This window comes from Vulpes lagopus, chromosome 8 (assembly GCF_018345385.1).
Source record: "Vulpes lagopus strain Blue_001 chromosome 8, ASM1834538v1, whole genome shotgun sequence".
Classification (NCBI taxonomy): domain Eukaryota; kingdom Metazoa; phylum Chordata; class Mammalia; order Carnivora; family Canidae; genus Vulpes; species Vulpes lagopus.
In genome coordinates this window covers 130,298,602-130,314,748 of record NC_054831.1, presented here as the reverse complement: position 1 = coordinate 130,314,748, position 16,147 = coordinate 130,298,602, and the positions used below count along the sequence as shown (strand labels likewise).

Sequence of the window (16,147 nt, the reverse complement as noted above, 5' to 3'; positions counted from 1 at the left end):
GCCCTCAGGAAGTTCTGCAACTGCCTCACCTGGAATTACGAAACTGACCTATGAAACTAGCCTTCTCCTCCAGCCCTCCATGGATGAGGGACTTGACTGAGCTTTAGAACTCACTCTCATTGGTGGCGCTCTCAGAGCTTAAACTGCTTGCTCAGCAACTATAGAAGAACTGGTAAACAAGGTCATTATTGGTCATCAATTTAGTGCTCAGAGGACACCGACCTGGGGCTCTGGGAGGCAGCCCTCCTTCCCTATCAACCCCTTTCCAGAAAGACTACGTAACAGGATCTGCCCGACTTCACCTACAGCGTGTCAGAATGAGCTAGTATTAGAAGGCAGGCCACCCGTCCTGTGTCGTAGGGCCGGAGCAGCATCTAAAATGAGACAGAGTCTCACGTTAGGTGCAACCCCCCCCCCCCCCAAAAACAAAAACAAAAACAAAAAAGAGAGAGAGAGAAGCACTGATCATTCTTGGTTCACCTGGGCCCAAATCTGTGCTAGGAGTTTCCCCCCATTATTATGTTCAAACATAACAGGATTTAGGTCCTGGATCTACCAGTTCTTGGCTGCGGTATTTTGAGCAAGGAAATTTTTCTTTATTTTTTTGGGGGGGAGGGGAAGGGCCCACCAGGGCACAGCGTGATCCGCCTCGTCCCCCGATTGGGGCCCAAACGTCTGGATTCGAATTCTGCTTCCAACAGCGTCACTCGCTTGTCATGTGACCTTGGGCAACACTCGAGACCCCCCGCCAGCTTCCCTCCCTCCCCCCGCAGCTTCCCCCCTCCCCCTCGTATGTTTAAAAAAAAAGTCGTCTCCGCCCCGGTAACCTCCCAGGCCGCGGCGAGGCGCGCAAGGATAACGGCCAGGGATGCTCCGGGCCTAGCCCCGAGCACTGCGCACTGGCAGCGGGTCCTCCCCTTCCCGGACGCCTTCCGTCGTGCCCCCTCGGCCTCCCCCCGGCCCCCGAGGCGCCGGGCCGCCTCCGCAAGTCCCCTGCCTGCCCGCTCCCCACCCCCGGCCCCGCACCTCACCTGCAGGCAGGCTCCGCCGAGGGCTGCAGCCGGGAACCGGCGTTTCAAGGAGACTCCGACCACCGCCGCCATCTTGGCTCCTGACGTCACGCCCCGCCCTTTAACCCCTCCGAGGTCGCACTCCGCCGTCGTCCCGTCGAGCACCGCGGCGCCGAGCCCGCCTCCACCCGGGACCCGCTAGCCGCGTAGGAGCCGCCGAGTGGGAGGCGGTTCCGGTTTCCCGGGTGGGAGGAGGGAAGGCGGAGAAAGCCAGCGCGAGCGTGCGCAGTTGCGGGGTGCGCGGCGCATGCCCAGTTGGCCTCCCGCCTCCCTAAGGTGACCTTTAGCAGAAGGGGGCGGGGTCTGAGGGGGAGGGCGGGGGGAGGAGCCGGCCGGTCCGAGTCGAGTCCAGTCTCTTCTTCAGCCCCTTTTCTTCCTGAAAATTTGTCAGTAGTTATCACTCACCTCTTAGTGACCAGCTTAGTGGCTTTGCTCAGACATTTGTCAGACACACTGCGCTTTGTCCGAGACTGTAGGTGTCCTCACCGAGTCCTGGAACGCCGCGATCCCAGGCACGGCGTGAAGGAGCCCAGATGTCAAAAGATGATGGGTCATCCGTCCGTCCGTCCATCCGTCCATCCATCCGTCCGTCCGTCCATCCGTCCGTCCATCCATCCTCTCACCCATCCATCCACCCACCCATCCATCCATCCATTCATCTATCTATCCATCCACCCAGGCATCCCCCATCCACCCACTCACCCACCTACCCACTCATCCATCCACCCACTCATCCATCCATCCATCCATCCATCCATTCATCTATCTATCCATCCACCCAGGCATCCCCCATCCACCCACTCACCCACCTACCCACTCATCCATCCACCCACTCATCCATCCATCCATCCATTCATCCATTCATCTATCTATCCATCCACCCAGGCATCCCCCATCCACCCACTCATCCACCTACTCATCCATCCATCCATCCATCCATCCATCAATCTATCCATTCACCCAGCCATCCCCCATCCACCCACTCACCCATCTACCCATTCATCCATCCACCCACTCATCCATCCATCTACCTATCCCCCCATCCACTCACTCATTCATCCATACACCCATCCACCCATTCATCTATCTATCCATCCACCCAGGCATCCCCCATCCACCCACTCACCCATCTACCCATTCATACATCCACCCACCCACTCATCCATCCATCTAGCCATCCCCATCCACCCACTCACCCACCCACCCATTCATCCACCCATCTACCCATCCCCCATCCCCCAGCCATCCCCCAGCCACCCACTCACCCACCCACCCACTCATCCATTCATCTACCCATCCCCCCATCCCCCATCCACCCACTCACCCATCTACCCACTCACACATCCACCCTCCCACTCATCCATCCATCTACCCATCCCTCCATCCCCCTAACCATCCTTTATCCACCTACTCACCCACCCACTCACCCATCCATTCTTCCATCTATTCATCCATCCCCCATCCACCCACTCACCTGTCCACCCACCCACCCATCCACCCATCCATCTATCCATCATCCATCCGAAGATACACCAGCAGCACTGCTCTGTACTGGGTGCTGGGAAGCTGTAGTGAGTGAGCAAGCTGGGTGCAGTTCCTACCCTCACCCGGCTTACTGTCAGATAGGCACACAACTCGGCACTCACACCTCACACCTGGTGAGCTCTGCTCTGTAAAATAGTGGGGAGAGGGGAGCTGGCCCTTGGTGGCTTACTTAGCCATTTAGCACCAGAAACCATGGCTTGAACACCCGCAGTGTGCCTAGCCCTAGGCTCCATCGTCTCAGTTAAGCCCTGCAACAGTCTTATATGAGAGTTCTGTGTGCGTCTGTCTCCAGTTTAGTCGTCTCAGCTGCCTTTCCGACCTCTCCACCTCTCCGTGGCTTATCTCAGGGCCTGCCTCCCTCTGGGGGCTTGATTACCTCAGTCCTCCAAGTCGCTTGGTCTCTTGGGTCACCTCTGGCAGAGTTTATGTAGGCAGTTGGCTTTGCAGGTACCCGTGTTTGTCAGGAATGGTGTTTTCCCTTCTCTGCCAGTTAGTTTCTGACTTATGAAGGCCACCTTTTAAAAGTCTTTGGTTTTCTCACAGCTCATTTAGGTGCGGCTGGGGAAATTAAGATGGCCAGACAAATTGGTTGGTTGGGACTGAGCTTCTGGAGTCCTGGGCTAGAACCTGGTTACACTGCTCAGTGGCCTTGTTTAAAGGAGGTGTGTAGTGAGGCTGCAAGAAACAGCCTGGACCTCTGGGTCTAACCTCAAATCTTCTCAAGGCTGTGTGACCTTGAGCAAATCCCTCCCCGTCTCTGGCCTGTAGTTTCCTTGCCTGTATCATCAGGGTGTGGGGCCAGCTGATGTAGGGCGGCTGCCTGGAGGAGGGGGCTGTCTTGAAGGTAACTATTGACAGGGCTGGGGTCACCTTGACTTTTCACTGGGGCTGACCCAGCACAGGAATAGGGCTCCTCTGAGTCTGCCTCAAGGCCTTTTGGGCCACTCAACGTGGATGAAATCATGGGAAGATTGTCCCTCTCCAACTCCTTCTGGCTCAATTTGTCTTCTGAGATGAAGGGATGGAGGAGCATCCTCTCCCTCCAGGGAATAGGTTTCTAGAGATTTGGTCTAGTTGGCATTTTTCACAATTCTTTCATCTGGATGGCAGATACTATTCCTAGAGAAGCGACTACCCTCTTACTTTGCCCAGGTCACCTTGGAAAAAGCAATCTGAGGCCAGCAGAAGTGAGATCTTGATTTATGGAGGGGCTCTTGATGCCAAGGGGCCCACATGCCCTGCAGTCACATCGTTCCTGGGCTTCATAGGGATTTGGGGAGCTCAGAGTTATAGAGGAATAAATTCCTGGACGGCCGCACCTCCGCCCTGAACTTTGGGATTCCAGAAAGGCACAGCTGCAGGGCTTAGTTTTCATGGCCTGCTCCTGACAGATCTTCCCAAAGTGTCCTCATGGTGAGACCCCGGGGGCTTTTTTGTTAGTCTGTTTCTATTTGTCGAGGGAGTGAAGTATTGCTTTTCAACAGTCGGCTACATGCCTTAAGTTTATGATGAGCCTCATCGCTTACAAATGTGTTTACATAAATAGTCTTCCCTAGTCCTCATAACAACCCTTCTTGGTTGGAATAACTGCCCCCATGTTACAGACTTTCTTAGTCTTTGGATAATGGAAAAGCTGAGAAATCTTGGGTGGGAATCTTGTTTCAGGCGCTCTGCCTTTCTTCAGGGCTGGAAATCCAGTCCTGAATTAAAAATTTTAAACCAAAAAACATTGCAGTGTATCAACTATCGTTCACACAATCAACTATATTTCTAGTGTCTTGTGATTTAGGGCAACCTGGCCAGATTTCCCCCCTCCAGCCAGAGGGCCTAGGATTTAGGGGAGATTTATCAGATAAGATCTAGAGGAGAAACACTAGATAATTTTATAGCCTGGGAGAGTTATGTGTCTCTGAGAAAAACCAGCCTCACCCCAGATAGTCTCTGTCGTGGGACTCTGGGGCCTTTTCTTGCTTTTTTTTTTTTTTTAATTTTTATTTATTTATGATAGTCACACAGAGAGAGAGAGAGAGGCAGAGACACAGGCAGAGGGAGAAGCAGGCTCCATGCACCGGGAGCCCGACGTGGGACTCGATCCCGGGTCTCCAGGATCACGCCCTGGGCCAAAGGCAGGCGCCAAACTGCTGTGCCACCCAGGGATCCCCTCTCTGGGGCCTTTTCATCCAAAATTCAGGGTTTCATTTGCCTTTGGCCAGTGGGTTCTCTCTTCCATTTCTGGCTGACCCCACGTCCCTTTGTCCGGCTATCTTCTGAGCATCTCTATCTGGGTGTCCCAAGGGTCTCTGAAACTCAACCTGTCCCCAGCCGTACATCTCACTGGAGGCGTTCACAGCTCCTCTCTTCTCGGCACCACCAAGTAAAAAACCTGGTGAGCACCCTCTTTCCCCCTGCCGCATCCGCTCAACCGCCAACCCCCAGCATGGCCTGCAAGTCCTCCAGGTCGGCTGCCCCGTCTGGAAGACTCACTGGTCCTGTGTATCAGGCCCTCTACACAACACTTTGAGGACATTTTCTCTAATTGTTACAGCAACTCTGTGAGAGAGGGATTTCTGACTTTCATTTAAAGTTGAGGCTGCTAAAAAAAAAAAAAGGTTGAGGCAGCTGAGCCTTATGACAACTCACATGAGTCATACAGCTAGGAGGTCAGTGTCCTCCGTTTGGGAGATGGCTGGGCTCTAGGCAGGCCCCCCAAGGCTCCTGGGAACGCGGTGGTTGCAGCTACCCTGGTCCACCTGCAGAGGGTGCCCCTGCCTCGTGGAACTGCCCACGGCTCCCTAATAGCCCTTTTCAACCTGCACTTAGAAAGGGCTTATCTAAACCTTCTTCCCTCTAAACCCCACCATATAATTAGACTTCTCAAAATATTCTCTCTGAGTGGGATGGGGACAATCATATGCTACAGACTTCTCCAATTTCATGAGCAGCCTCTATGGAACTCCCGGAGCAGAAGTCACGGGTCACCCCCCACTCCAGATGGGGCTGCGTTTCACACAGCTGAAGTCAGCTCAGCTGCTGGGATTTAGCAAGTGGCCCAAGGCCTGCTGGGGACTGTCACGTTGCTGGGCCCTATAGCATCACATCACACCACACACACACACACACACACACACACACACACAATTAGAGCTTACCCACCCTGCTAACCTCTGTCTCACTCCCGTCCACCTGCCACATCACCAGCATACTCTCAAATTAGCAGTTAATTTGATCCTCTGGATGTGTGTGGGTGTGTGCTTTGTAAACACAGCACATAATAAAATTGCCTGTCCAGCTAAATCTGAGTTTTGAGCACCCCTTTCTATCAGAGACAAAGCAGGGTAAATAAAATGCCAAAAAGGAGTAGTGGTAAATACTCATTGGTCATGACTAAGACGTTGGCTCCCTGGAAACAGAACAAGTCAGAGGGGTGCAAAAAGTTAAAAGCAATTTCGACCTTCTAGAGAGCAGGGAGGTGGAGTGGCTATGTATGCAGGCCTTTGGGGGTGCAAAAGCTGCTTTATTGGTCATTTGCTGTGTGACCTTGGGCCAGTTACTTATTGTCTCTGTGCCTTACTTTTCTATTGTGGGAAAATGGGGGAAAAGGATCATAGTCACCTCCCAGGCAGGAGCAAATGAATTAGTCTCTGTAAAGAGCTGGTCAGTCTTAAACTGTGATGGGAAGCCCAGCTGGGGGAATAAGAGAAGAATAAAAGAGATTATGCTAATCACGGATGGGAAGACTTCAGCATAAATAAGATGCCATGGGTTTCAGGCAGCTTTAAAAAAGTATTTAAAAATACGTATGTAATTAAATTCTCCTGATGTAAAAATTTCAAGTAACACAGATAAAGTTTAAATCCCCTCCGTCACACTTCCTTCCCCAGAGGTGATTACTATTGTCAGTCTCACGGGATTGCTTCCATATCTTTTTCTTTGCGTGTGTATACATATGTATGTTTCTTTTTTTTAAATTTATTTATGATAGTCACAGAGAGAGAGAGAGAGAGAGAGAGAGAGAGAGGCAGAGACATAGGCAGAGGGAGAAGCAGGCTCCATGCACCGGGAGCCCGATGTGGGATTCGATCCTGGGTCTCCAGGATCGCGCCCTGGACCAAAGGCAGGCGCCAAACCGCTGCGCCACCCATGGATCCCCACATATATATGTTTCTATAGAAATCCATGGCTTTGTTTGATGTTCCTTTTTTTTTTTTTCCTTTTTAAAAAAACAACATCAAGTGCTGGGTCTTGGAGCTCTTTGCATGTCAGCGCTCATAGATCTATTTCATCGACGTGCTGCCAAATGTAGGCAGGTACCGTGGTTTGATCATCCTTTGCGTAGTTTCTTAAAAATTATTTTTCTGTTAGCTTAAGAGCAGTAAAAAAAACCCTAAAAACTGTCATCTTTCTAAAATGCAGTATTGACCATGTGGCTTCAGCTACCCCAAACTTTCAGGGGGTCCCCATGGCGAAACTCTTGTGTTTCTGGCAGCGCTTTAGCCTATATCTTAGCCAGTCACTACAATCACCATTTCTTACCCCTTTTAAAAAGAATTTATTTATTTATTTATTTATTTATTTATTTATTTATTTATGAGAGACACACAGAAAGGCAGAGACACAAGCAGAGAGAGAAGCAGGCTCCACGCAGGAAGCCCGATGTGGGACTCGATCCCAGGACACCAGGATCACACCTGGAGCTGAAGGCAGATGGTCAACCACTGAGCCACCCAGGCATCCCTATAATCACCATTTCTTAAACATGGTACCCATTTACACCCCCTTGTATCTCTGCTCAGCTTGCCAGCACCTGCCTTCTCTGACTGTTCCTACATTCATTCAATGCTCATCGTAGCCTAAATGAACACCAGGGCCACCCTTGGTCACTCTCCCAGCTGGAAATAAGTGTGTGTGTGTGTGTGTGTGTGTGTGTGTATGTCCACAGCCTTTTGTACCTTTTTCACTCCTTCATTCAGCAAATATTCATCAAGTGTCTGCTCTATCGGTTTGCCTCTTTTCTTTCCTGTCTGTCTCCCTGACTTGGCTGCCAGTTCCCAGGGGGGTGAGATCATGTCTCATGCACAGAGGTTTCGGGGGAGAACAGATATCCTGGTTTGCCCTGTCTGGTTCCAGTTTCACCTGTTATCCGGGCGGAAATACTGGTAGTGCCTCCTTTCACTCCGGTTTAGATGAAAAAAATCATGTGATCACTTTAGTTTTATGCATGATAGATGCTTACAGTAACTGTTAATTGGAAAAAAGAAGGGATGGCAGATGAATGAATGTAATTTGCTTCTCACATTTGGAGATGCCATTTAACCCTGAGCTGCAGACTGGAGAGAACACGCTACATTGTGGAGAGGTCGTTTCACCCTGGGGTCTGTTGCCTGGGAGGGGTTTATAGGAATCCTGTAATTCCCAGATATCATGCTTGTAGGTAGTGGGGCATTCTTGTAAGATTCTAATGGGCCAAGCTAAGAAATGATGGGCACAAAGGAAACATCTATGGGTAAAAGAGCTGGTGACCTGCTGAACTTGGGATAGGAAGCTGCTTCTCAGATAGGGTAGTCCAAAGCAGAGGTTTGGCAGGTGGGCTCTGGAGTCAGATCACCAGGGTGGGAATCCCGGTTCTGCTACTTCTTGCTGTGGAAACTCGAGCCAAGTCACTTCCTCCTGGAGCCTCGGTTTTCTCATCCACAAAGTGGGGGTTGTCACCCCACAGCTCTGTCGGGGGACTCAGAGGAGATGAGGAAATGTAAAATACCATACGAAATCATCTCTATTTGAACACTTTAACCTTCAAAATGGCTTTTCACATAGTTCAAGCTGGCAGATGCCTGGAGCCTAGAAAGTGTGTAAGACATGGTGGCTGTTCCCATCTCACACCTGATTGGGCTGATCTTTCCGCTTCCATGGCCTAGCCGAACAGACATTCCTGTCTTGTTGAAAATGTATTTGGGGCCCCTGGGTGGCTCAGTCTGTTAGGTATCTGACTCCTCATATCGGTTCAGGTCATGATCTCAGAGTCATGGGATTGGGCCCCATGTCGGGCTCTGTGCTCAGCAGAGTTTGTTTGTCCCTGTCCCTCTGTTCCTCCCCCCTGTGGGTGTGCTCTCTCTGTCTCTCTCAAATAAAAACAAATAAATAAATAAAATAAATTAATTTAAAAAATCTTAAACCCAACCAACCAGCCCATATTTGTGGAGCACTATGTGCCAAGAATTTTAGGAGCAAAGTAGAACAATCCTTACAACATTTTCAGTAGCAGGGTAGCATGCATGGAGGGCTCCAGAATGCACATCAGAAACTGGTCCGTAAGCGTCATCTGGTGGCATAGCCCCGACGACAAAGTGGGCCTTAGCTTACAGAGCATGAGGGGCCAGGGCATGAGCAGCCTGAACCAGGCACTCGCCTTCGGGACTAGCTAGGGAAGCCCAGACCTTTGCTTTCTCAGAGATCAGGGCTCAAAGGGAGCCTGGGCCGTGCAGAGGTGAAGCACAAGAGAAAAGGCAGATTTCTCACATCGGCCAGCCTGGAGACAAGGCTGCAGAGCTGAGCTTTCTGCCTGGGCATGTCCTTTTTCTGGTTGTCCAGCTGGAGAAGAGATTCCACGTGCTGTCATTTGATGTCACTTCCTATATTTAGTTACCAAACACATCGCCTTCGGTCCCCTGGAGCTGATGCCGCTTGGGTGAGGATCCTGGGGAAGTCCCACTCGGCAGGCTTCAGAATCCATCCCTGGCTGCTCTTTTGTTTTGAGGGAGGGATCCCACTTGCACAAGCTTTTGACTATGCTGAGGTATGGATCAGGTCCCATCTGGAATGAAGGGGCTGAGATAATGGGGACCCCAGTTCCACTCACCCGGGACCTGCAGACAATATCCCGCAGTGACATGCAGAATCAGGTTGTATCCCACGCAACAGGAGGGGAGGAGGCAAGAAGTGAGAGTTCTGTTTTCCATGGGGCTGGTGGGGGTTCTCGTACTGACAGTGGGCAGAGGTGGCCTGGCCAAAGGTACTCTCCTTCCTGAGGGAGAGGCCAGTTCTGATAACGTCGCAGCAGCCACACTTCAGGCTAGAGGACCTTCTGGAGGGGCAAGGCTCTGTACACCAAGGCAAGGGAGGGCAGATGTCTATTTTAAGCTTCTCTTTTCAGTATTACAATAATAAAATTTTGTTAGCCATTGCAGTCAGACTAGCTGGACTCTAGGGATTTAAGGAATGTGCCTACTCATAATAGGGTTCACCTGGCAGAGAAGATTCTAGAACTATGCTTTCAAACATGGTAGTTACTTGTGGCTAGTCTGAATGAAGATGTCATATAAGTATAAAATATTTATCAGCATTCAAAGACTTACTGCAAAAAAAAAGAGAATGTGAACTATTTCATGGATATTTAAAACTTCTTATTGTATATTGAAATTATAATAATTTGGATATGTTAGGTTAAAGAAAACATGTTATAAAAATGAGTTTCATCTGGTTTTTTAATTTTTTAAAATGTGGCTACTAGAAAATTTAAAATTACATGTGTGGCTTGTATTTTATTTCTGTTGGAAAGTGCTGTTCTAGGAGTCTCAGGGTGACTTCCAGCAATCCTGAGGTAGGTCAGTGGCCAAGATACGAAAGCACCACTATACTGGATTTGACACATCAGCATCCCCTGGGGAGTCTAGAAATTGGTGTATGACGAAACTCCAGTGAAGATTGCTCTTGCTGTGGCTTGGGCCACCTTAGTTGGGTATAAAAGGGAAGTGTGACCTCAGAGAGTTGGGCCTATGGGTTTAGCCTCAGAGTATGAGAACTAGTGACTTTTATTTTGCAGTGGCCTCTAAAATGGTTTCACCAAGACATCAATCCAGAAGTCCAAGATGGGGCCAAGGAGCAAGAAGCCCCCAGGTAGATCCCAAAAAGCTTAGGAGTGGCTTTCAGGCTCAGCAAGCAACTAGGTGGCTTTACTTCAGAACATTCGAGAGTTTGTTCACAAAGACGCTGCTAGACCATGGCTATGTAGAATGGGTTTTTATACCATGGGTCAAATCACAAATGCCCACGTGTAACATGATATGATCCAGAGCAGTAGACACTGTTGGTGCCTTGATGGATCATTTTCGGTTTGTGAACGCATTCCCCAGCCTCTGTGACTTTGCTGGTAATGGCAACTGTGATCCTCTTTGGATGATTGCTCATGGGTTACTGGTGCCCTCTCGCCCATTCAGAGAGCCAAGGTTCCCATAGCCAATGACTGACTTATGCAGGTGTGCAAAACTCTGCCTCCAGGAGGGACAACTCTGAGCTGCACTTATGTATCAGAGCTCTCCAGTAATCAGGTTGAGGTTACACCTCAAGTCACATTCTTTTTTTTTTTTTTTTTTTGGTCCCCCCCCTCCTGCCTCAAGTGACATTCTTGTTTGGCTTCTTTGCTTTCCTTGTCCCACTCCCTCCACTCCTTTCCTGATTGTTCTTGGAGGCACTTCATAAACAACAAATCACTTATTCTCAAATGCTCATTTCAGTGTCTGCTTCTGGGGAACACCACCAGAGAACATAGCCAGACTTTATTGTGGGTATTGGTCTTGACCTTGGGTGGTGGCCATGTAATACACATCCATTGAAAGTGTGGGGGATTCCAAACTCTTGAGACACCCTTGCTGAGCCCTGACCTTGTACCCAGAAAATCAGGGGCTGCAAGACCAGAATGGGGTCCACGTCTGCCCTGCTTCACTCCAGTCGTGTCCATGAAGCAACAATGAACATCACACCAACACATGACTTCCCCTCTGATGGTTTATTTTATTGCTATTTAATTAGGCTCTTCCCCAAACATCTTTCGATCTTCATCATGGCCTCTCATCCAGAAAGTTGAAATTGTGCCCTGCTTCTTGCCATCTTCATGGCACCCCCTTCCCTCTTAGATAAAATATTTCAACATAAAGATCGAAACAGGAACTTAGCTGAGTTTTGCAACACAGAAATGTATCCTAGGCCTACATTTATAGAAACTGGGGGGTGGGGAAGAGCAAGGAGTCCACAGGGATGGGGGAGGTATGCACGCGGAGGGTAGTCACACGGGGCAGGAGGCAAGCAAAATGGGAATAGATATCTGAGTCCTGGAGGCTCCAGAATCATCAGAAATTACCAACTTATCTATGGGGAAAGTTTTAGAAAAATCTATAAACACACACTGTCTCCACATGGGAGGTACTCACTTCCCTTTAAGGTAGACTAGAAAAAAAAATGAGAGAAAACCCGAAACCCCACATTAACTAAAAACACACACACACACAAACACACACACACACACACGACAAACTCTAAGTCTCAGGATAAACACCTTCAAATAGGCACTTGGTGTTTTCAGCTCTGGGGTTGCAGAGATCTGGGGCTTGGCCCCCCAAAGGCAGGGGCACAACAGCTTCTGAAGGCTCTGGGGTCTGATCTGTCAGATGGTACTGGCCCAGCTGGTTGAAAAAGAACCCTTTGCCTTCATCCAAAATAGTGACTTGCAGGAATTTCTGTGCCCTGTGCATTTCCTGAATCTAGTGGGTTGGCACTTCTAAAGAGCACATCACTGAACGGACAAGTGCTGGCCATTCAGATGTGGGCACTGCATGTTGAGAACTGGCTGGCTCCGTGAGGCAGAGACCAGGACCAGGGTGCTGCTAACCACCACATCCTCACAGCACAGCACCGAGCCTGGCACTTAGTAGGCACACGACAAATGTTTTCTGAATGAAAAAATGAAATAACCCAAGAAGAAAATCCTGTTCTCCCGAGAACACACATTTATAACCTCATTGGCTATGGATTGGTTCTTTTTAATCCTCAAAGTAGAATTATAATTCACTTATTCTCCCCACAACAGTTGGGCCTAAAGGAACTTTTTTTTTTTTTTTTTTTTTAGTTGAAACTGAGTCTTTTGGGTTGGAGCCAGGGACTTAAACTAGTTATGTCCAAATGGGAGGATGTTCAGCAAATGTGCTGGTGAACTTCCATGGGATAGGCCAGCTGCTGGCCCAGAACTGGTGGTTGGGCTGGGGGTCAGGCCAGGTCCTTATATGTTGAGTCTAAGGTCTAGGGAGAACAGGTGGGTCTTTAATTATACCATAGGGGCAGGTCTGAGCCTGGCTGATAGTGAAAAAGTCCCTGTGTAGCTGCCTGGAGGGATGGCATGAGGAGTAGGAAGTAGAGGCATGCGAGGAGGGAGACCAAGGACTGCCCAGAGAATGGGGAACCAGGCAGGAGAAGGATACGGCTGAGCCTGGGCATCTTCACCCACGGCCCTCTCAGGTACAAGGATGCTGGTCCGGGGGGAACCGCTCAAGCATTTGGAGAGCCTGTGTCCATCAAAAAGATGAGGTATAAGGAGCGTCTTGAAAATGGAGAGGTCTGTTCTGATAAAATTCACTTCGGGGGAAGGTTCTAAGCTCAATTATTGGACCCTCAGGGAATGGGGAAGCTAGTCAGTGCTGTCTACACTGCAGAGAGAAAGCCAAGGGGATCTGAGAGAGGCTGGGAAGGAATGAATAATTGGAAGCAGCCAGCTGGACACCCCAAGGGAGCTGAATTTGGAATGACAGCAGCTCAAGGTACATCTGGGGCCCCGGGGTCCCTTTCCACAGGATCTACCTTGGCCCTCAGGGCATGGCTGCCAGAACCGGTGATCCCAGAACCACCAGAACCTCCTTCCTTTCTCTCCTCCTTCAGTTTTGGACAAGAGACTAAGGACTCTTTGGGGAATGGTTTGGGTATAGAGGTTTTTTGTTGTTGTTTTTCATATCAGGGCTATATAGACACTGGCCCAATGCACAGCTATTTTCAGAAAGGAAGGGTTGAGGTTCACTGGGGGTGACTTTGGTGGATGCTGGGGCCCTTCTGAGAGATGGCAAGGTACCGATGTCCCCAATATGTGCCCCCTCCCTGGAGGCCTCCCAGTGGGGCAGTCCAGTCCTTGTCAAGTCCTTGCCAGGCAGGGGGGAGCTCTGGGGGGTGTGTGTGCCAGGGGTCTGGAGAAGGAAGGGGGGAGGGAGGTGCCAAGGCCCCCTGTCATGGGAGCTCTGACAGTTGGGTTTTCTCTTTCTGGTTATACAAGTGCCTGACTTGGGCTTGGACTGCTGAGAAGCCCACATCAAAGAAAGCTATCTGCGATAAGCACGTTGCCAGCCACAGGACTAGATAAAACGCCAGGCTTCCTCCTTCCCCAGGCTCCTCTGTTTTAGAAATCTTAGCTGCTTCTAAAGCTATTTCAGGCCCCTTGATTTTCCTTGTCCTGTGCTTTGAATTCCTGCTCTTATGTATCAAATTCACGGACAAAGAAGAGCCTACAACACCCTAGGTCCTCACCCCCTTGCCCCCCAAAAAAGCAGACCCCAGGCCTGTGCCGCCTCTCTCTCTCCCTGCGACTTGGCTGTGTGGCCCCAGGTGTGCCGTGCAATGTCCAGGTCCTGGAAGTAATCATCCTTTTCTTCCCCACCCCCAAAGTCTCCTGACCGTTGTTGCTGATGGGCGTCTTGCAATCAATCCCAAGAACCACGAGGGCCAGTCCAGCCACAATATCAGCTATGGATGGGCTGAGACCTGCACCCCACAGCCCCCCGAGGGCTCAGGGCATCATGTGCCACCACTTGAAAGAGAAGGGCTTCCGGCGCACGTTGGTGCCGCAGTGCACCTCCCCCAGGAACTTGTGGTAGGCCGAGATGTCGTCCACGAAGGTGCAGCAGAGGCCCAGCGGCTCCAGCAGGGAGCGCACGTGCGTCTCCAGGCAGCACACGTCCTCCACCTGGGGCCCAAAGGGCTTGGGGATGCCCAGGTCCTTGTCCAGCACGATCATGTTCACCTGTGACCGGGTGCAGCATCAGCGCCTGCTCAGTGAGCGCCAGCTACCCACCGGCCCGGTTCTAAGCTCGTGGGACGTTCCCCTTCCCCTCCCACGTGGGCGTGGCCATCATCTCCTCTTTACAGAGTAGGAAACCGAGGCACAGAGGGGGCTCGGCGGCTCACAGGTGGCAGAGCTCAAGTGGAAAACCCGGCGACCTACCTCTGCATGTGTGTGCGTGTACGAGCACCTGCACGTGGTTACACATGTCCGAATCGGCATGTGTGTGCAAGTGTGCCTCTGTGTGTGCGTGCGTGTGTGTCCTAACCTCCTCCGGCTCCTAGAAGGCTCTCTTCTATGACAGCATGCATCCCTCCTGTCCGTAAAGGCCTCTCTAACTTAGAGAGCACGTTCCTATCTGTCAGGGTAAAGGATGTCCCAGGATCCCAGGAGGGGCTAGGATGAGCCTGTCACCCCCGGGAGGGAATGCAGCCCAGAGAGGGCAAGGGCCTGGGCTGGGTGGGCGAGGCCGCAGAGCTGCTCAGCCGGGACGGGGACCTGGATCTCCCGACCCAACGGCCTCCGCTGCCCAGGGGTCCCTCCTGGGTCCGGCTGCCCTAATGGGCCTAGATGAGCTGGGGGCCCGGAGTGCCTCACCATGTTTGGGAAGAAGGCCCTGGCCTGGCGGTGCTCATCCATTTTGAACAGAGCGGGGAGATCGATGATGTCCTGCTCCGTGAGCCCCAACTCCTTCTTGAGGATGTCACGGTTCCAGTCCAGGCAACGCTGGGTGACGGGGAGGGGAGGGCAGGCCAGTGAGGGAGGACACTCCTGCCACTTCGTCTACCCTGCTCCTGTCTAAGCAGCAGACCCTGGGTCCCTGCACTCCAGGGAGACTTCCAGGCTCACCCAGCCCCCTGCCACCTCTCCAGTGCCCCTCCCACCACAGCCCAGTGACAGTAGCAATAGAGCGAGACAGAAGAAGATCACAGAAATCACGCTTTTAGGCAGAAATGAGACAGGGACTCAGGAGGTGGGATCCACCCATGGCAAATTTGCTTCAGGGAGCTCTGATCCCCTAAAACAAAAATCCAGGGCGTATATTGACACATTTTTCTAGAGGGCAGGTCAGTAGCTTGTGTATTTTTAATTTTATTTTTATTTATTTTTAAAGTAGGCTCCATGCTGGATGTGGAGCCCAATGTGGGGCTCAACCTCACAACCCTGAAATCAAGACTTGAGCTAAAATCAAGAGTCGGCCTACCTGACTGAGCCACCCAGGCGCCCCTGTATCATTTGTTGAAGGGGTGTCTCTACCCCAAATGTCAAGAGCTCTGGCCTTACAGAGCCTTCTGTTTTTTTTGGTTTTTTTTTTGTTTGTTTGTTTTTTTTTAATAGCACTGCTGATATGCTTTCCTTCCCTGGTCTCCTGTCTGCTCCTGGCCTCTGCTGACCTGCCCTTTCTGTCTTTGTCCCTCCATCTAGCTTCTGGTTTTAGCATCGGAGCAACGCAGGGAGGCGTTGAACCCCTGGTCACTCCCTGTGGAAGCCCTGAGGATGTGAAAGGGGTCACAGGGCACGAACCCTCCATCCCTCCCAGGGCCCCCTGCTCCGCCCTCACCTGGAAGTACTGGTTCTCTTGCACGAGGCTCTCATTGGACAGAATCTTGTTGATGGTGATCCGCTTGCTGCTCATCCCGCCCAAGCCTGTGGAGGTTAGAGG

The 16,147-nt window shown here is 51.0% G+C and overlaps 2 protein-coding genes and 1 long non-coding RNA gene across 3 annotated transcripts in view; 1 reads left to right on the top strand and 2 right to left on the bottom strand.

The window, feature by feature from the left end:
• SDHB (succinate dehydrogenase complex iron sulfur subunit B) overlaps positions 1 to 1,188 on the bottom strand; it is a 32,923-nt gene extending 31,735 nt beyond the window's left edge. The window contains exon 1 of the mRNA XM_041765153.1: positions 1,032 to 1,188. Within this exon, the coding sequence (XP_041621087.1) occupies positions 1,032 to 1,103 (72 nt within the window). The 5' untranslated portion in view covers positions 1,104 to 1,188. The remainder of the gene's footprint in view (positions 1 to 1,031) is intronic.
• Positions 1 to 16,147, top strand: part of LOC121496661 — a 31,097-nt gene that overhangs the window by 4,467 nt on the left and 10,483 nt on the right. The window lies entirely within an intron of this gene.
• Positions 11,383 to 16,147, bottom strand: part of PADI2 (peptidyl arginine deiminase 2) — a 44,466-nt gene continuing 39,701 nt past the window's right edge. The window contains exons 14-16 of the mRNA XM_041765152.1: positions 16,046 to 16,131; positions 15,082 to 15,210; positions 11,383 to 14,445 (exon numbers count right to left, since the gene is read on the bottom strand). Of these exons, the coding sequence (XP_041621086.1) occupies positions 14,212 to 14,445; positions 15,082 to 15,210; positions 16,046 to 16,131 (449 nt within the window). The 3' untranslated portion in view covers positions 11,383 to 14,211. The remainder of the gene's footprint in view (positions 14,446 to 15,081; positions 15,211 to 16,045; positions 16,132 to 16,147) is intronic.